The sequence below is a fragment of the Vitis vinifera genome, chromosome 1 (assembly GCF_030704535.1).
Source record: "Vitis vinifera cultivar Pinot Noir 40024 chromosome 1, ASM3070453v1".
NCBI classification, from domain to species: domain Eukaryota; kingdom Viridiplantae; phylum Streptophyta; class Magnoliopsida; order Vitales; family Vitaceae; genus Vitis; species Vitis vinifera.
Genome location: NC_081805.1, coordinates 3,279,886 through 3,298,661, shown reverse-complemented (window position 1 = coordinate 3,298,661; position 18,776 = coordinate 3,279,886). Strand labels below are relative to the sequence as shown.

At 33.5% G+C, this 18,776-nt stretch overlaps 4 protein-coding genes across 5 annotated transcripts; 3 read left to right on the top strand and 1 right to left on the bottom strand.

Annotated features, from left to right (window-relative positions):
- Window positions 1-31: 31 nt before the first annotated feature.
- LOC100257853 (universal stress protein A-like protein) lies at window positions 32-2,228 on the top strand. Its single transcript, XM_002283354.4, has 4 exons — window positions 32-871; window positions 1,265-1,356; window positions 1,597-1,715; window positions 1,949-2,228. Exons 1-4 carry the CDS (start codon window positions 667-669, stop codon window positions 2,025-2,027), a joined length of 495 nt encoding a protein of 164 aa, XP_002283390.1. The 5' UTR covers window positions 32-666; the 3' UTR covers window positions 2,028-2,228.
- A 5,032-nt stretch (window positions 2,229-7,260) lies between these two features.
- Window positions 7,261-8,785, top strand: LOC100249069 (universal stress protein A-like protein). 2 transcript variants are annotated; one of them, XM_002283421.5, is made up of 4 exons: window positions 7,261-7,738; window positions 8,106-8,197; window positions 8,289-8,407; window positions 8,521-8,785. In XM_002283421.5, the coding sequence occupies exons 1-4, from the start codon at window positions 7,399-7,401 to the stop codon at window positions 8,597-8,599; spliced, it is 630 nt and encodes a 209-aa protein (XP_002283457.2). In that variant the 5' UTR covers window positions 7,261-7,398; the 3' UTR covers window positions 8,600-8,785. The 2 variants fall into 2 exon arrangements, with proteins under 2 accessions (XP_002283457.2, XP_059594263.1); XM_059738280.1 differs by having other exon boundaries at window positions 7,379-7,718.
- Window positions 8,786-8,848: 63 nt separating this feature from the next.
- Window positions 8,849-11,351, bottom strand: LOC100266396 (endonuclease 2). Its single transcript, XM_002282793.4, has 9 exons — window positions 11,041-11,351; window positions 10,785-10,959; window positions 10,326-10,427; window positions 10,111-10,166; window positions 9,904-9,987; window positions 9,729-9,821; window positions 9,565-9,632; window positions 9,277-9,350; window positions 8,849-9,187 (listed from the first exon to the last, which is right to left on the bottom strand). The coding sequence occupies exons 1-9, from the start codon at window positions 11,149-11,151 to the stop codon at window positions 9,093-9,095; spliced, it is 858 nt and encodes a 285-aa protein (XP_002282829.1). The 5' UTR covers window positions 11,152-11,351; the 3' UTR covers window positions 8,849-9,092.
- Window positions 11,352-14,908: 3,557 nt separating this feature from the next.
- Window positions 14,909-16,295, top strand: LOC100244058 (uncharacterized). The gene has a single exon (XM_002283517.5). The coding sequence runs from the start codon at window positions 15,241-15,243 to the stop codon at window positions 16,192-16,194; it is 954 nt and encodes a 317-aa protein (XP_002283553.1). The 5' UTR covers window positions 14,909-15,240; the 3' UTR covers window positions 16,195-16,295.
- The last annotated feature ends 2,481 nt before the right edge of the window (window positions 16,296-18,776 follow it).

Below are 18,776 nucleotides of genomic sequence, written 5' to 3'. Positions count from 1 at the left end.
GAGATAAACCGCCTGAATATAGGGATGGAATTGCATGCACCAAAACCATGGGTGGCTGATGCAGACATGATTATCTGGAGGCGGAAACGGGGTGGGGCAGGTTCAGGGAAGGCTCTATCGTCCCATTTCCCGCTTGTAAAATTATTCCTCATGTCTAACCCCATTCCTCGCTTTTGACAAAGTGGAATGAGGCCGGGACGATAATCTCCATTAGGGAGATAAATTCCCCATCTGGAAACTGTTTTTAATTTCATAATTTTATATTTAATTTTTTGAATTCTTAAATATAAAATTCCTGTAAACAAATATATTAATGTAATGGTTATTTATGTATTTTTCACTTAATGGGTAAAAGGGGAATATAGTAAAAAAGAAATAAAATAAAAAGACGCGTGGCCTGTAAGAGTAAGACTAGCCTGCCACCAGACATTGTAAAGAGTAAGACTGGCACAGACGAATGAAATTACTCAAATTAGTGACTTAGGAATCCTAAATCAGCACGGCAAAAGAAAGACGATGACAGTAGGCGTTGACCGTGAGGTTTTGATTGGTGGTTCGAGGGGTGCCTGAATCTAGAAGAAGCCGGAGACATCTCTGCACAAGAGCTATAAATACGAGTTGAGCAGAATATTGAGGAGATCAGAGATAGATTTTGTGGCGGTAGAAATGGAGGGAGTTGGGGAAAAGAGTAAGAGCGACGACAAGAAGAAAATGATGGTGTGCATAGATGAAAGCGAGTACAGTCACCACGCCCTCAATTGGGCTCTCGAAAATCTTCGCGATTCCCTCTCCAACTTCCAACTCATCGTCTTCACTGTACAGTCCCTTTCTGATTTCACCTATATCCACGCTTCCACTCTGGGCGTTGCTCGTACGTCTCTATTTACTTTTTCTCATCTTCGATTTTCTGTTTGCTTTTCTTTTCTTTAATTAGATTTTCTTTCTTTCTCTTCACTGAAAGAAATCAATCGGACCTTATCACAATCACATACCCACGAACCCGCTATCTGTTTTCCTCATTTTCCAGGAATCAGATCAATGGTAAAAACCAAAAAGAAAAAAAGAACCCCATGTCTGCAACATCCTTTGATGCAGTAGTGGTCTGAATTGGTTAATTTATGAACTGATTTAAAGCTCCTGAAATTGGTTTTATATGTAGGCAAATTGTTTCTTTTGCATTTCGTAAGGTTAAAAGCAATTTGTTGAATTGAAGTTGGAAGTTTTGGAGGAGTGTAAGTGTAACATTTCACATTTCTGTCTACAGCACCAGATCTGATTACAGCAGTCCAGGAAAGGCAAAAGAAGGTTGCATTCGCTCTTCTGGAGCGAGCTAAGGAAATATGTGCTCAGTGTGGGGTATGGCTTCTTAAACTTTTTCTTTTGGCAGTTACACCATAGGTGCCATGCTACAATCAGTTCTTAACTTCTTCTAGGCACCCAGATATTTCAGAATATTGTGGGTTCAAATGATTATTTCTAGTGGGGTTGGAAAGAATAGAATCCAACTGCAATACATGTTCGAAATGGGGAAAACCAAGTTTCTTTTTGGGCCCTGAATTTGTATATGCAGCTGAATTCATAGTTTTCCATCCACAGATTGTTGCAGAGACAATTACAGAAGTTGGAGATCCTAAAGAGGCTATATGTAAGGCAGTAGAAAAGTTGAACATCCAGTTCCTTGTTCTAGGCAGCCATGGTCGTGGTGCTTTTGGGAGGTAAGTCCCAGAATTAGAGTCCTTATTTAGTTCCAGGAGGTGTGAATTATGCATTTCGCTTGGCAATGCATTCTTTTAATATCCATGTTCGCTTTTTCCAATTTTTGAATCACTGCTGCATGTCTCAGTAATATGGTTTTTCCATGATGTAACTCACTACCTCCCCAGGTTTTTCACTTGACGTACGGCTTCTTGTTGCATGTTTTAACAGTAATGAAATTTTGCTGGAACAGGGCTTTTCTTGGAAGTGTTAGCAATTACTGCATGCATAATGCTAAGTGCCCAGTCCTTGTTGTGCGGAAACCGGAGTGAGACATTCATATCCATCTTCTCCGAATGCCATGTGATAGTCTCTTTTGGGAAAGAAAAAAAAATGTTTATGTAATTATCAACTTCAAATATGTTCCTATGAATCACCTCTTTTCATGTGTATTCTTTTGAGACTGAATTTTTAAATGGCATGTAAGTTGTTTTACTTTGTGAAGTGAATAACTATGGTCCAAGTTGATATCCTCTCTGGTTTCTAAAGTACCCATGTTTTTAAAAAAATTAAAATAGTGGGTCAATGGGTAATCTTAGGAACCCCAGGCTGAATTTATGATTTGTAGATTTTAGATTTGTGATTTAGTACATACCCTGGGGTATGGAATCACCAGCTTAATACCATGTTAGTACCTACCCTGGAGCTTTCTACTGATTCTTCAAGCAAAAGGGGTGTATAGGGATGAAGAAAATTGAATGATTTGAACGGTTTCAAAAAGTGGAAAGTTTTCGATCAAATCCCTTTATTTTGTTTTAGTGCTTGGTGACCTTTTACTGTTTCTGTGGAATATCATTTAGAGTTCTTGTATGCCACCTAAAGTGGTTTTTTTTTTTCACTTATAGGAGGCGAATTGGGGGAAAACCTTTCAACTTTGGATCATGTCCAAAGGAGGGGGTTTATTTGGCAAATACATGTTTTTTTTTTTCTTTCTTTCATTTTGAAGAAGAAATCTTTGATCATATTTTTCTCAATTGTGCAAGGACAAGGACTCTTTGACAGTTGTTTTTTACTCTCTTTGGTATGTCTTTGATTCTCCCATTTTTTAGTTAAAGAGATGCTTGTTAGGTGACATGGATCTTTTTTGGGTAAAGGTTGCAAAAAGCCTTGAAAGGTTATCCCTTTATACATCCTTTGGACTAATCGAAAAGAAAAGAACATGCTTATTTTTTATAATGCGGAGTTATCGGTTGAAATACTCTTTTACTTGTAATTTGTGATATTGGACTAGGATGTCTGTGGATGTGAATCCTACTTTTCTTATTAGTTTTATCAATTGGATAGGCTCTAAATGAGAGTTGATGATGATTTTTGTTCTCTCCCTCCTCCACTTGGTTGAGCCTTTTGGCAGCCAATATATACTTATACTTTGGTTTGGGCGTTTCCTCTTAATTAATACTCTTTGCTTTACCCATTTAAAAAAAAAAATGTTATATATTGCATTTCATAGCAGAATAGAACTTCCAACCAAAACAATCGCTGCATATTCTAGTGGTCCTTACAGCCTTCCCAATAGGGGGGGAGTTGGCCGGGGATGGTGGGTTCAAAACCCTAGAGGAAGAGGCTCAAGCCTATAATAGGTCACTGCAAAACAAGGATCATGGGTTTTGTAGAAAAATTCAGAGGCAAATTGGTCAAGAATTAACGCATTTTTGTAACAATCAGGCAAAATGGTCAAGGGCAAACACATTTTTACAGCTATTGGGCAATTGGGCCACGCAATACGAAAATTCAAGCACCATTGTAATCACCGCCATCTAATTGTTCAAAATATTCTAGGCACTTCTTTGCTTTTTCCTTTCTCATTCAATTCTTGATGGGATTTTGTATCTGCTGTGACAGAAAACAAACTTTCCAGTATTTTTCACTTTTGACTTCACTGGGCAACTAGCTTCCCACTAGGATTTTGCTCCTAGTCCTTCATCTTCTTGCATTTCGTTTCATCCTTTCTCCGTCAAAATACCTCCAAAATGCAACATGTCCTCTTATTGCTTGTGGTTCATTTACCTTACGTATGGTTCTAAAAAAAATTACAATTTAAGGGATGTAAAATAAAGAAAAAAAGAAAAAATATATTAGATTTATAGAAAATAAATTTTTTTTATTTGCTTTTTGAACTCATTATAAATAGAAAAAGAAAAAGAAAAAAGGAAGGAAAATAAATAATAAATTTAAAGAAAACAAATTATTTTTGTATATATTTTTTTAACTCATTTTCCTTGGTGCGTTTTTTGGTCACGTATCATATTTTTTGTTTTTAAAAATAAAATAATAATAATGTAGTAACTTTTATATAAAAAAAGAAATATGGATTTACCTTTTATTTTTAAACATTATTTATGAACTTTGAGATTATACATTTTAATAATACTTCAATTTTTTAAAATACTATTTAAAAGTTATTATCTTTTTAAAGTAATGTTCTATATAAGAATTGCCATGAGCATGTCTAATAACTATTTTTAAAAATAATTTTGAAAAATAGTTTTTGAAAACATGTTTTTAAACTTATTTTTTAAGTTTTATAAAACAAAAGCTTATTTGAAAACTAAAAATATTTTTAACTTTTTTTAATATTTTAAAAATAATTTGTGTATCTAGTATTTTATTTTTAATCATATTTATATAATTATTTTTTTAAATAACCTTCAAAAAATAAATGAAAACAATAAAAAAATAACTAAAAATGTTATTTAAAAATATCATATTTTTTGTTTTTAAGAATAAAAAACATAAAACAGTAAAATAATTTTTAGTTGACAAACATATTTTTTTTTATGTTTTTTTTTTCTGAAAAATAGAAAATTATTATAAAAAAACACTTCCCAAACAAATCTTATGGTTCTGGTTTTAGTGTTTGAATATTAAATAATTTTAAAATATATAAAATTTTAATTACATATTGTAGATCCACGCTTTTCACGTGCGTTCCCACTCTACGAAACTCGTTTTTTTTTTTTTTTTTTCTGAAAATTTGATTTTTTGAAAAAACAAAAAAAAAAAACTTAGAGTCGCCACTTATTTTTGTTTTATTTTTTTTAAGGGAAAAACAAAATAAAAAATAAAAACCCTAAATGTGACTCTTGAAGGAAAAACAGATCTACGAAAAACCGAGTTTGGATCCAGGGGTCAGGTTATTTATTAGGAATGTACAATGGTGAACCATAACACCCCTCTAAACTTGTATACGTGCAACCCGAATTAAAAGAATTATGACAATTAATTAATTAATTATGGATATTAAGAAAAATAATCATACAAATGAGTATGTACAAGTCATAATGAAAATTAATACATACAAATAATTATGAAACCTAATTACAAACACAAAATAAATGACAAGAGGATTATGCAAAAATGATTTATTGAACTAAAAAAAATATTAAAAATAAATTTCAAGAAATTTCATAGGATTTTATTAAAAATGATTTTGAATTAATGATTTCAATTTATTTATTTACAAAAAAAAAATCAATTTATTTTCTCAATTTCATTTGTATTCAATTTTCAAAAAGTTATTTACACTTAAAATAATGAATTTTTACAATTTTATTACAAAATTTTAATTTGGATACAAAAATTATTCTTACTTACTTTTACTATAAAATAATGAATTTTTACAATTTTATTTACAAAAATATTTTGATTCATTTTTATTTAAAAAAAAAGTGATTTACACAAATTATTTAAAAAGACATAACTTTATTTTCAAAAGAAATTTTAATTAAAAAGAAAAAAAATTAAATTCTCTATTTCTAAAAAATACTTTCAATCCCATTTTAATTAAGGAAAAAAATTCATTTAAAAAAAACATTTTTTGGACAATTTTATTAAAAATTAATTTTTTGGGCAACTTTATTTACAAAACAATTTTTATTAAACAAAGAAATTTTTGGACAATTTTTCAAATTCTATTTAAAACAATTCTTTTTTATTTTTCTAAATGCTTTTTTTGAATTTTTATAAATAAAAAAACTTCCTTTTATTGAAAAGAATATTGACAATCTACTCACCTTATCCGTTTGGTTGGTGAGAATTTTATTTACATAGAAAATCGAGGCCTCCTATTATAGCTGTTGGGCTTTATTAAAATGGGTTTTTAATGTTCTAAAAATAGAACGAGAAAAGGAAATGCATGGAGGGGTAATTTCGGAAATACAATTATAATCAGTATAGAGTGCATGAAATGGAAAAAATTTCTTGAAATAGTGGACATATCTTGGATATGCAAACTTGGGTTTTAAAAATAATATTATTGGGAAATGGCCCCGAGACACAACTTTTCCAAAAAGAAAAAAGAAAAAAAGGGAAGAAGCAGAATGGTGGGGCCGGTCGTTCTTGAGAAATTGGTGGAGAAAAACTAAAAAAGGGAACGAGAAGAAAGAGAAAAGGAAAGAAGAGGAGAGAGGGGGGAGGTGAAAAAAAAAATAGAAAGGGAGAGAAAACAAATGAAAAAAAAGGAAGAAGCATAATGGTGGGGCCGACCGATCTTGAGAAATGGAGAGAGAAAAACTAAAAAAAAGAAAAAAAAAAAAAAAAAAGGAATGAGAAGAAAGAGAAAATGAAAGAAGAGGAAAAAGGGGGAGGTGACGTGGGGTATGGGAGGAGAGAGAGAAAGTAGGTGGGCTAGGTGGGGAAGGTAAGAAGAGAGAGCAGAGAGAAAAAAAAAAAAAAGAGTAAGAAAATAAAAATAAAATAAAATAATAAAAACTAATAATTAAATAATAAGTGGAAAAAAAATCAAATATAATTTCGATTTAAAGTTTAAAAATAAAATTGAGTTCAAAATTAATATAAAAATAAAATTGAAACAAATTTTAAGGTCTACACATATATATATTTTTGGTATTTTTTATGATATATCAAATATGATGATAATTTTTCTAAATAATTTTTTTTTTCTTTTTTTTAGTACTTTCTCAAAAATTAAATAATTCTTAAGTTTTGCTAATAATTGACAATGTCTTTGCCCAAATATTTATAATTATTTGCATGAAAACATAAATAGATCTGAAAATCAACCCCAACAATGCATTAGCTCGTGAGAAAGAGCACTTGAAAGTAGTTTAGATATATTATGTAGACTTCAATACTATATTTGGTATAGAAAAATATTTTTAAAAAAAAGTTATTTGAAAATAAAAAATTAATTAAGAATTTATGCCTTTTTAAAATTATTTAAGATTTATAGGAGAGAGTTAACTAATTATTTTTAAATTAGTTAATAATATATAAAAATAATTATTAATTATTAAGTTTATTTTTTTATTTTTTTCTCGTGGCAACAGATATTTGACGTTTTGGAAGCATCCATGTCAGACAAAACGTCTCCATAAACCACGGAGTCCAGGAATTGACACGCCTAATCCAGGACCTACAGAAGAAGACACTAAATTGAAATTCAGAAAACTCATCCACCAGTTTGGACATCCATCAAGCAATCAATACTGAAAATGACAAAAAGATTCCCCTTATCCGTCTATCCAAACACATCCTAACCAGCTAAACCTTGGGCTTCACCCCGTATACATTTTTGTTCTCTGTTTGTTGTAAACCTTACCTAACTTCATAGACCTAAACCGGATTTAAACTAAAACCCACCCATAGAATTCCAAATCAGCCTTATGGATTTGACTGACTGTTATGACCTGGGATTATTTCCCAACCACCAACCGATCGCTGAAACTTAAAAAGATCAGAGCTTGCGTTAGTTCAATATATAGATTTTGTATTGCAACCCCACACAAAACCCAGATGGAAATGGCAGTGGAAGGTGGAGGACCTCAAGTCCACAAGAAGGTAATGGTGGCCATTGACGAGAATGAGTGCAGTTACCATGCTCTTATGTGGGTACTCCATAATCTTAAAGAATCTATCGGCAACTCTCCTCTCGTCATCTTCAACGCTCAGCCTCCTCCCTACCGTAACAACACTTTTGCTGCCTCTCTCGGCACTGCTCGCATGTACTGTCCCGTCTCTGCCGGTTATGTCCTCCTTCCTTGCCTCTGTTTTTTTCATTTTCTTGCTTCAATTGTTTGGTTGCCCAGAAAGTCAGAGGTAAGGAACAGAAACCCAAATTTTGATTCTTTGATCTATCTATTTTCATCACTGGGACCCAAGGAAACAAAGGCACAGACTGCAATTTTCAGAAACCAAAACAACTTACTAGATTAGTTTTAGAAATTTCCTTCTCCTTCGGAGATATGAACTTCACTTGTAACTATGTTCTTGTGATTTTTATTTTATTTTTGTTTTTGATTGATTATCAGGTGTTGATGGTGATATTAAAAATATGGAACTATCTGATCTAAGAATTGCCATTGACAAGTTTCAATTTTTCTGTGTGACAGCTCCGGAGTTTATCAACAATGTCCAAGAACAAAACAAGAAAGTTTCAGCGGCTCTCTTAGAGAAAGCTAAGAGTATCTGCTCTAGCCAAGGGGTATAATCACATTGCATCATTTTTCCTAACAAAAGATATTTGCTTAATTAGTTACTTCGGTTAAGTTACAATAAAGTTCTTGTCTCCACAGGTGAATGCTGAGACAATTTCTGAAGTTGGGGATGCCCAACAGGCCATATGTGATGCCGTTCAAAAGTTGAACATCACTCTCCTTATTTTAGGTGATCGTGGCATTGGAAAAATAAAGAGGTAACTACCACTCTTTCTTTTCAGTTTCCAAATTGAATGCATATCTCATCTCCATGAGAGTCCATCGTCTGGTTCAGATATACATTATATAACTGAAATTTTTAATGACGCAGGGCTTTTCTAGGGAGCGTGAGCAACCACTGCGTTAATAACGCTAAGTGCCCTGTACTGGTTGTGAAGAAATCGAGTTGATTGTATAATTCCAATATTAACTCGGAATTATGCTGCAGTCAAAAGTTGTTTTAAAAGTTTTCTTTGATATGAATGTGAAAAGAAAAAAGCTTGACAGTGGATGAGTACATGCATTGTATTCAAACATAAGTGTGAACTCTTATCTTCTATTGAATGCAGTAAAGGATACAGTTTTGGGTGTCTTTATTTTGATAGAACTTGATGGAAAACTAGGATGTGACATTATTGCTATTGTATGCCAAAATCATATGCTGGAAAATAGTTAAGGAGAACTCTTTCAATTCAACTCACAGATTGAATCTGTGTTGGTCCTTATTATGTAGAACAAGATACTTTGAGAAGAGTGCTTGGTTTGGCACATAACAATTCCCCATCCTAAGCAATACCCATAACTTTGAATTCAAGTACTACTAGGCCAATGAATTTACACTGTGCTTAATGCTAGGCAAATTCATTCAGCGCCACAATAATAGAGCAATACCAGATATCTTGATCATCCAAAGATACGATTAAGAGTGGCTGCCAACCGAACCCCACCTTGAGCTAATCGGAAAGTGATTATTGGTAAACGTGACAGGAAGTAGTCATCTGCAATTATTTTTTTTTGGTTAGTTCTCTTATACTGTAAAACAAATGAACATGCATGATCATCAAAATTAAAAGCATATATTTTGTACCTTCTAGTACTGAATCTTCTCTTACACCCTTGTATGACCAGTCGCAAGCTGCTTTAATACCTTCAGAAGCATATCTGCAGAATGTAGTTTCACATTAATTAAGCCTATCTTTAGTTCCACTTGTTAAAAAGTTTGTTCAAAAATCAGTCAGATGCATGGTCAGGCATCAATTTATTTAGTTTCAGACAAGGGAACTAAAAATCTATGAAAGCAGAAACCACCCCTGTTTTCATCCAAAAAGAATGAGCTTCCCCACACATTCTACTATGGCAAAGTTGTTAAACGTACATGTCCGGGCATGCTGTCTTGTTCCCACCACAGATCTCCCATTTCGGAACTTGATCTGCCCACTCAGTCTGACATTGAGAAAGAACAAAGGGAGAAATTATATACCTCATAGTTAATTCAGGAAGAACAAGAATTTTCTCAAAGGCAAAATTCTCACTAAATACCGTTATATTCTTTTCGATAGCATCAATCATGTCATCTACATTCGAATCATAGAACTGCTCTTCTGCAGTCTCAATTATATTAGTGTCCCAGACCTGAAAGCTTTGATATTAGTGCAAAATTTATTTGCTGAAGGTGCTTGTTCTAATGTCTTGGAATTTTGCTGTCCAGACTTACATGGTGGAGAACTGTCTTCCTGTTGTACCATTTGACATCAATTGTATTGCCTCCCTTGTCTGTGGTAAAACCCACATGCAGTGGCTGCAATGCTTAACTTCAGTCAGTTGTATGAAGGTAAAAAATGACCGATACATAAAAAAACAAAGCATTAACATACGTGACTGTCATGTATTTGTAGTTAGAAGCTATGTTCTCGATCAGTACCTGGTGGACGTCTCCCATAAGGTGAGAAAGGAAGAGAAGAGCTTCTGTGAGATTATCTGATGGTACTCGATTTCATTGCATCAGAGACAGGGGAAAACAAAAAACAAAAAACAAAAACATAAGTTTATCATGCGAAGTTTTCTAGTCAAACTGGCATTTACAAAATTAATGATCAACAAAAGACCTGATGGGATTAGCTAGGTTTTTGGGCTTACAATCTGCTTGAGAACTGCCATAGGTGAGAAGCTGGCTGGTGTAATTGTTAATTGCTCCTGCAACACACCTACCCTTCACTCCATCTTCATCTTTGCAATCCCCTGAAGATTAAAAATGGCAGTGCAGTAAAGTTCAAAGCCAAAACTTGAAACGCTGTTTGGTTAGTGTAAGAGTTATTAGGCTTGCATTTTCTTCAGAAAATGCCAACACAGGGAAAATGCCATAAGAAAGAAAGTTCCAATTCCTTTCCTTTCAATCCCCTCATCCTAACCGAAAGCAACTCAAAAAAGGATCTGATTGTTAAGAACATGATGAAACATCCCTAATGAACAATTATACAACCAAGGATGCAAGAATAAAATTTTCTTTGCTTCATATGAATGTCCAGGCAATTTATCTATGGTAACAATGGTTCCCAGAAAAGGTTGATATCATATGCTAAGAGATTTGGAACCTACTTGTGTACTGGTATGTGCAAAGGTCATCAGGGGTATTAAGAAAATGGAGGGGTGATGACCAGTGGTAACGGAACTTGACACGATCTGCCCATGAACACAAGCTCGCCAGATCATCATCCGCTGAGGCTGGTAGCAATTCCTTCACAGCATCCGCTGCAACGTCACTCAATCGAGACTGTAACAGTACAAACTCGCATGAGAATGAGAATTAAAAGCCTAAAAAACCTGCAAATGTGGAAGAGACACAGAGCAGAACCTGAGCAATCCTGCAGATGGTGAAATGCCCGTCTGTACCCCAGCCATGACTGACTGAGCAGAGAGACATCAGTGCCATAAAAGCTAGAATGGGAGCTCTGTAACACTCCATTCTTCTTCTCTCCCAGGACCACTCAGCCTAAAATTTATGGGTTTTTCTGCCTTACGGACACATTAAAACAACCAAGGAGAACCCAGAAAAGGAAAGCAACTAAAACATATGGCATGATGGGCTGGTGTGAACTGTCTGAAGAATTTATTTCTTTTTGGAGCTTTCAAATTAGCTTTTCATTTTAGCGGTGCACCAAGATCCTGACATCTTTGCATGGTCCACAATGGCAAACTTATATTTTTTTGGCCACAGGAAAGTGAGATGATTCATCTCATAGTATCAGTTCACACCATATCATTTTTATTTGACTAAACTGACCATTGATGGAGCATAAGAAAATTAATCTGAAAGGTCCAATTAAGTCATTTGAACAAGGAAAAAGACCCCTCCTGTATTCCTATTATAGTGAGTACGTGCTTGGAAGGGAAAGGAGCAGTCATAAAAGACAGGATCCAGGGGGTGCAATGATGGGTGGATTCTGATTTGCGAGTGATTTGAATGGTTTTTGATTCCCAAAAGGTAGGTTTCATAACATTCAAATAAGGAGATTCTCTGTGGATTAAGATGGAAACAAAACAAAACAACATTCAAGGTATTCAGAATTCTTAAAAGAAATTAACGTTAAATTGGAAATTCTACAGGACACCATTTATTTGTGTGGAGAAAGGAGGTGCCATTCAGCGAACAACCAGCTCTTACATATATATATGTGCGGTTCAAATAAATTAATTTTTACATAATTGCAAATTATTAATGGCAATTCTAAAAAGTAAACCCTAATGCGAAAGATGCTAGTAGCATTATTTTTTTAAACAAATAACCTTTTTTTAAAAAAAACAAAAATTCTAAACCATTAAAGCCTTGTTTTACAATGTTTTTTTTTAAACAATTTTCCATATTTAGAACGGAATTTTTTTTATAAATATATTTCACAAAAAAAAATAGTTTTTTTAAGAATTTGTTGTCAAAACATATTTTTCAAATAAATTTAAATATTTTTAATTATTTTTTATGATATTATGAACAATAACAAAAAATATAAATAATATTTTAAATTTAAAAATTATAAATTTAGCCATTATGAATAAAAGATGTCATGTCCTGTCTTCCATTGGAGAGGAATCAAGCCTTTTTCAACAAATTTTGTTAATCTTTGTTGCAAAGAAAGAGAAGAGTAAGCTAGGGTAAGCAAGAATTGCTTGCCAAGGCAGCCCGCCAAGTAGTGGGCTGGGCCATGGGTCCATTCTCAATCCAAGTCGACCCATGACCAACCCACCTCACAAACAATTCATGCCCAAGATTTACAAGTCAAATAAACAAAACAAACGTATTGCGTAGTGAGCAAAAATCATTTGCCTCTTGATCTTCTTCTGAAAGTCTCTCAAAGAGCTACTCTTTTTCTCCTCTATACTTCTCCTTCTCCCTATAATGTTGCAAGTAATTAGAAGGAAAACGTGTAAACGATCGATATCCATCCAACTTGCATCTAACTTGGATTATAACAAAATTATTATACTTGTTTGGGAGGGAAAGGGTATGTATCAAAACAAACTTACCTCATCGTCAATGGTGCAACCAAGACTTCAGTGTAGGAGGACAACTTTTAAGATACATATAAATTTTATCACCTATAAACAATGTGAATCTTAACCCAATAACCTAATTTTAACATTTTTCAGGGGGCTTAATGTGGGTCTTGTGTTCGATTATGTTACAATAAATAAAGATTTATTTATTTTTAACATTTTTAGGGGGGCAAGTGGCGCCCCCTCCGCCCCTAGTTGGCTCCATCATTGTTCATTATCATTTTAAAAATAATTCGTATTACTAAAAGGGCTTAGAGGGAAGTATTTGTTAGTAATTTTTAAATTATTTATTTTTATTTTTAAGAAAATTAATATTCATAGATTTTAGGTTCCAATAAAATTGATGTTTTTAAATTTGGCTATAATTGAAAAACTTTTTTATATCATTAGAATGTAACCCAGTCCATTCATTAGAAGCAGCCAAGCCAATAATAGAGCAAGTCAATTGACTTTTTTGGTACAATTATTCAGGATGGGTCTTTCCATATCGTTCACTCCTCTCTTTCTTGTACTATTTATACACGTAAACGTTTCACCAATGTTACAAGCTTTCTTCTCTTATTGATAGTTACAAATACAAGGCCCTCTTCTTTTATCACCATTCATTTTGTCTAATATATTGTTCTAGTGTCCATAAAAAAAAAATTTTGATTTTTTTTTTTTTTTTGAAGAAAAGTAAAGACACCCCCACACCAAATGACCCAATCAAATGTGTGGGAGAAAATAAAATTATAAATATTACTATGAGATGAGATGACTCATCTTTTTGATATGATGTTATGGCAAATGGACAAGGAACCTCTTCCTTGGTAGGCTTTTGTTTTGTTCAAAGGTCTCAATCAGATGCTTTCTAACTCAAACCTTCATTTTCCTTGAATGGATGCGACAAGTGATTAAAAAGGTTCAACATACTTTAACGTAAATGGGTTTTGGTCGATTATGAATAATTAATTACTAGTATAATTATGGAAAAGCCAGAATTGTGAGGAAATAATGTATACCTTGAATGAGAATTCCTCAAGATAAAGGCTTCCCAATGCAACAATCCCATCTAGAAATAAACAATCCAAGCACCTCAAGCAAGAATCATATTTAGAAGAGAAATTTTGTGAGTATGAAAAGAGGAACCCCAAAAGGTGTCTAGAATCCCTAGATTAGGAGTTAACAAAAGCACCTTCTCACAATCAGCTTTAGGATTTTTGAAAATGGTTACAACTGTCCAATTTTGTGGAGCTTATTAATTAGAAAAGCCATAGAAATGTCCTTCAAGATAACTTATTGGTTAAAGTACCTGAATTAGTGGGTGTATTTTTATAGCTTTTAGAGAGCTCAAATTCAAAGATGCAATCTAAATGATTTCATCTATTTTAATTAATTAATTCATGAAATGAAATGAAATTATGGGTGATCAAACTCCCAATGAGAATCATTGAACTGCAACATTTAAATAAATCCTGACTTAATAAGGACCTTAAGTCTATGTCTAAGCAATGATGACCCACCTAACACTGACCCCAAAAAATGGAACTCAAAAACCCATCCGTCACCTCTTGTCCAATAGTTTATCTTAGGCATATTCCAGAGTGGGCTCATGGTGGTGGAGCCCTGAGGGCTCCCACTGACTCGTCCATCAACATCAATCCTATTTACCAATAAAACCCTCGGAAACTCCACCTTAATTACATAAAAAGTAATAGGCAATCATAATTCATGGTACGTGAGCCTCGTGGACAATGAGGTTGATATAAAAAAAGAGATAAGCATAGTGACGCATTTCTTTGCGAATTTTGATTTATTTACAAGAGTTTTGGATCATAGACTGTAGGACACGTGTGAGGATGGCAAAAGACAGGAGAGTGGCCTTGTTCGGGAGGATACCCTATGTTGGTGGTGGGGCCAGAGGGTTAGCCCCCACAGATACAGTACCGAGTATTCAAATCAATACGAGAAGCACCTAGAAATGGTGGCACCATGTTGATGAGAGACGCAATGAGGTGTAACCGCGTGTCGAAATCTGAATGGCGAAACCATCCCTATGACTCCACCACCACAAAATAGAAGTTGTGGACACACAGAGGAACCCACGGCTGAGATCTATTGCTTCTGACAGCTGAGTCATCAATGACCCGTCCCTTATTATTGTTAGTATTATTATTATTACCATCTGCCGAGTGCTGACTCGACCGTCCCAATCTCCTCAACTAGGTTCCGAAAGTCCCGCCACCTTTTCTGACGTGGACCGAATATCCTGTCCACGTAGCCAATCATTATCCGCCATCTCAGCATCCAGTATTTTAATCTTACTTTTCTTTCTCTTCGCCATTAAAAACCCCAAGTCCTTGCCTTAACAACCCTCCTCTCCGGTTCGCATCTCTCGCTTCCTCTCTCTGCAACAACGCTTTTTCCTCTTCACAAGCTTTTTTCTTATTTTCCTTCGCATTTATCATAGCTGAGCTTCATTCATTCAAGCCTTTTTCTGGGCTGTGCTGAGAATTTTGCTGCCATGGAAATCCCGATCATCAACAGAATGAGTAATTTCGATGATCCATCTGTTCTTTCTCGCCTTTTCCCCATTTCTCAAATTTCTCAACCATTTAGTTTATGGAAATGGGGGGCTTTAATACTTGCACTACTCGCTACTTTCACCAGCATAATCAATAGAACCAAAATTTTGATCATAAGGTTGCGGAAACGTAGTTCTTTAGCTGCACAACCGCTGCACTCAGAGCCTGACGACGGCGGGTTCAGTGACAGCGAAGACGATACATGCTCATCGATTTCTTCCGATGACGATGACGACGCCGAACCCATGTCTCTAATCGAGGATGACAAAAATGTTCGGGTCGGTTATTGCGAGGATGAACCGCAAAGTCACAAAACGAAGCTCAGGAGATGTCGGAGCATCGGAGACCGCCTCTTTTTGTCGGAGTTGACTAACGGCAAGAGCATCGTTAAGCTTTGGGACGGCCTGTCCCTCGATAACTCCTGCGGCAGTTTAGTTTCCATTTATGATTTGAATAAGGATCTGAACAAAAGCTCATTTTTTGGCGGGACACATCGGTTTCCGTCCGTGTCGGTGACTTCGCCCGCTGTAGTGGTATCGACGATGACAGGAAATGCCATGAATACGGCATTGCGAGTGTGGGACACGAGAGTCGGGCGTCAGATCCCGGCGATATTCGCCGAGTGGAGACCTCAAATGGGAAAAAGGGTGAGCATCAGCACCGGCGGCATCGAGAAGGTTTATGTCAGAGATGACGTCACGGGAGAGTTAACGGTGGGAGACATGAGGAACGCCAGCTCACCGTTACAAAATGTAACGGAGTGCGACGGAGGAACCTGGTGGGACGCTGACGCCGTTATGGTATACAAAGACTATGTTGACCAGTGGGCAGTCAAGGGTTGTGAATCAATTGTGTCACGTTGCTGTGACGCGGTTAAGTCATACCTGTTTTAGAGTAGTAAAATGGTCAAATCCAACGCAATTGTAATTTGTATGGAAGCACACTCTGTAAATATTTTATTTACTTTTTAAATTATATTTATTTCGTTTACTTATGCGTTGCTTTGCACGACTGCAAGTTTGAAGTTTCTTGATAATTAAGTAAAAGTCAAGATTGAAATCTACATTTAAAACCTTTAAATCTTAATTTAATTGCTTTACATGTCACGTTTCGAAACTGCCGTGGCCTTTTTCTTCGGCGGTGATTGAATGGGTGGTGGTTGGGAAAGTGTTTGGTACAGAAGCAATGCGTCTGTGTGGTGGTTGCACCAACCGGGGTTAGAGAATTAAAGGGGGTAATGTTGGCCTTTTGGAATTCATAATAGCCTTTGAAAGAATAAAAAACATATTCTATTTTAATATTAATATTTTTGAAAAATAAAGTTATATTTAAATCACAATATTTTTTGTTAAAAACTTATAAAATTTGTTGTTTAATATTATTTAGAATAAGTAATTTTTATTTATTTATTGATAATATTCCTTATTAAATATTTTAAATTTAAATAAAAAATATTACATTATGTGTTGAATATATAAATGTGTTTGTATATATTAAATAATATTGTATACTAATATTAGTTTAGATTATATATATATATATTAATTCTTTTCTTTTTAACTAAAAATTAAAGTGGGCAGTATAAAAAAATTAGAAAAAATGAAAAAATAAAATGGCTTGAAACAAATACATTTATGATTAATAGATATGTATATCTTATATATCAATATAAGATGCTTATATAATATTATAAAAAGAAATTTTTATTATTTAACTTATTGATATCAATTGATAAAATAAGTGATAAAATAATTTATTCTTTCTTATCATCCATCAAATAAAATTTTGACGAATGAAAGTTACATAATTTATATTTAATTACATTTTTTTTGGGTAAATAAAATTTAAGGAGAATTATAATACACCGTTTTCAAATCTTTACAATGGTGGGAAAATGTGTAAAATATTAAAAATGGTATGGTCATATCTTCTTTCTTATTTTGGCTATTTATTTTATTTTTTAAACTTACTCATTTTTTTTTTCTTACTCAAGGTTCTTCTAATCATATTTTGATAATAACAAAACATAGTTAGGTTACTAATGGTTTAAAATTAAAATGAATTTCAGGTTTTGTTTGAGAAATTATAATAAAAATTCAAGATAATCATCCAAGGATAAAAGGAGTACAAGTGCAAAGGTGTATGAAGACCATTAAAACCTTGGAATCCTTTGTAAGATGAATACATGAATGCACCTAGAATTTTCATATAAAATCATGCATAATTTCATATAAACTCGATTTTCATATAAAGTTGATTTTTCATTAAAAATCGAGTATCCCCACATGAACCTCAGACAAATAAGTTTAAACTTAACTAATTGAGGTATCTAAAAACCTTGCCCAAGTGTTAGAAAAAAATAAATAAATAAAAAAGATAGGTTTTTTTGGCCAAAATAGGTCAAAGAAGTTGCTCAACCGATTAGACAACTGGTCAACCGATTAAATATTCCTAGTCAAGAATCAATTGAGGAATGCAAAAATCTTATTTCTCATCCAATAGTTATGCATTCTCACTCTAGGGGGGACCTTTCTTGATTGAGGTTCAGTCTATAGTCTAACGGTCACATGCTGTGCATTTAATACCCAACAAATAATCAATTGATCGAATCAGAGCTTGATTGAACAAGGTTAGTTTCTACCACTTTTGGCGTTCAATGTTAAAAATGTATAAATAGAGAACCCTACTTCATTTATTACATAAAGAACATCGACAATCATCTTCCTAACTACTTGTTTCTCATTAAAAGCATTTTTGTTTTTTCGGTGCATTAATTCTTTACTTGCAAACCAACTTAATGGACCCTTGTCATTCATGTTAACCTCCCTTATGTGTTTGTTCATTTATTAAGCTAGAGTAAGAGTCTTTTTCATTGATTATTGAAATGAGGTTGTGAGTATTTAAAACTTCAAGTTGATGTATACTTGAAGGGATTTATAATATCCATTAGAACTGAAATCCAAGTATAAAATGTTGAAAGGTTAGTTGAAACTTCAAACATATTTATAACAAAAAAAAGTAACAATCATAATTCTATTATATTGTTAATGGAAGATATTTGGAAGATAACTCAATACTTTAATATTTATATTTGATGTCATATTTATAGAGAAACAAATAGAACAACAAATTATTTACCTAAAAAAAATATCTATAATTTATAATCTTTCACTTAAAGGTCAAATTTTCCTAAAGATTAATTAAAGTTTGACTTTGAAGATTATTGCGATTTTTTTTTCAATCCAATGTGTAGATTTTTTATTTTGTAGCTTTTTTTTCATATATATAATTCTCCAAGATAGTGGGATCTTTAGTTGGTTGGAGGATGAGGAGAATGACCCAGGTAAAAAATGTCAAACCACTATAAAATCTTCTATTTGTTTTTTTTTTTTTTTTATCTCTTGTCTTTTTATTCATAATTTTTTAATTTTTTAAATTTGATGTGTTTGAAAAGAATTTTCAAAAATCCAATTCA

What these genes read in the sequence shown, in the direction of transcription:
- LOC100257853 (XM_002283354.4), top strand. Translation starts at nt 667, where the DNA reads ATGGAGGGAGTTGGGGAAAAGAGTAAGAGCGACGACAAGAAGAAAATG. An exon ending in TTCCACTCTGGGCGTTGCTC is followed by an intron (nt 872 to 1,264) that starts GTACGTCTCTAT and finishes TTCTGTCTACAG; the next exon opens with CACCAGATCTGATTACAGCA. An exon ending in AAATATGTGCTCAGTGTGGG is followed by an intron (nt 1,357 to 1,596) that starts GTATGGCTTCTT and finishes TTCCATCCACAG; the next exon opens with ATTGTTGCAGAGACAATTAC.
- LOC100244058 (XM_002283517.5), top strand. Translation starts at nt 15,241, where the DNA reads ATGGAAATCCCGATCATCAACAGAATGAGTAATTTCGATGATCCATCT.
- LOC100266396 (XM_002282793.4), bottom strand. Translation starts at nt 11,151, where the DNA reads ATGGAGTGTTACAGAGCTCCCATTCTAGCTTTTATGGCACTGATGTCT. An exon ending in TTGCACATACCAGTACACAA is followed by an intron (nt 10,428 to 10,784) that starts GTAGGTTCCAAA and finishes TTTAATCTTCAG; the next exon opens with GGGATTGCAAAGATGAAGAT. An exon ending in TGGCAGTTCTCAAGCAGATT is followed by an intron (nt 10,167 to 10,325) that starts GTAAGCCCAAAA and finishes GAGTACCATCAG; the next exon opens with ATAATCTCACAGAAGCTCTT.
- LOC100249069 (XM_002283421.5), top strand. Translation starts at nt 7,399, where the DNA reads ATGACCTGGGATTATTTCCCAACCACCAACCGATCGCTGAAACTTAAA. An exon ending in GTACTGTCCCGTCTCTGCCG is followed by an intron (nt 7,739 to 8,105) that starts GTTATGTCCTCC and finishes TCTGTGTGACAG; the next exon opens with CTCCGGAGTTTATCAACAAT. An exon ending in GTATCTGCTCTAGCCAAGGG is followed by an intron (nt 8,198 to 8,288) that starts GTATAATCACAT and finishes TTGTCTCCACAG; the next exon opens with GTGAATGCTGAGACAATTTC.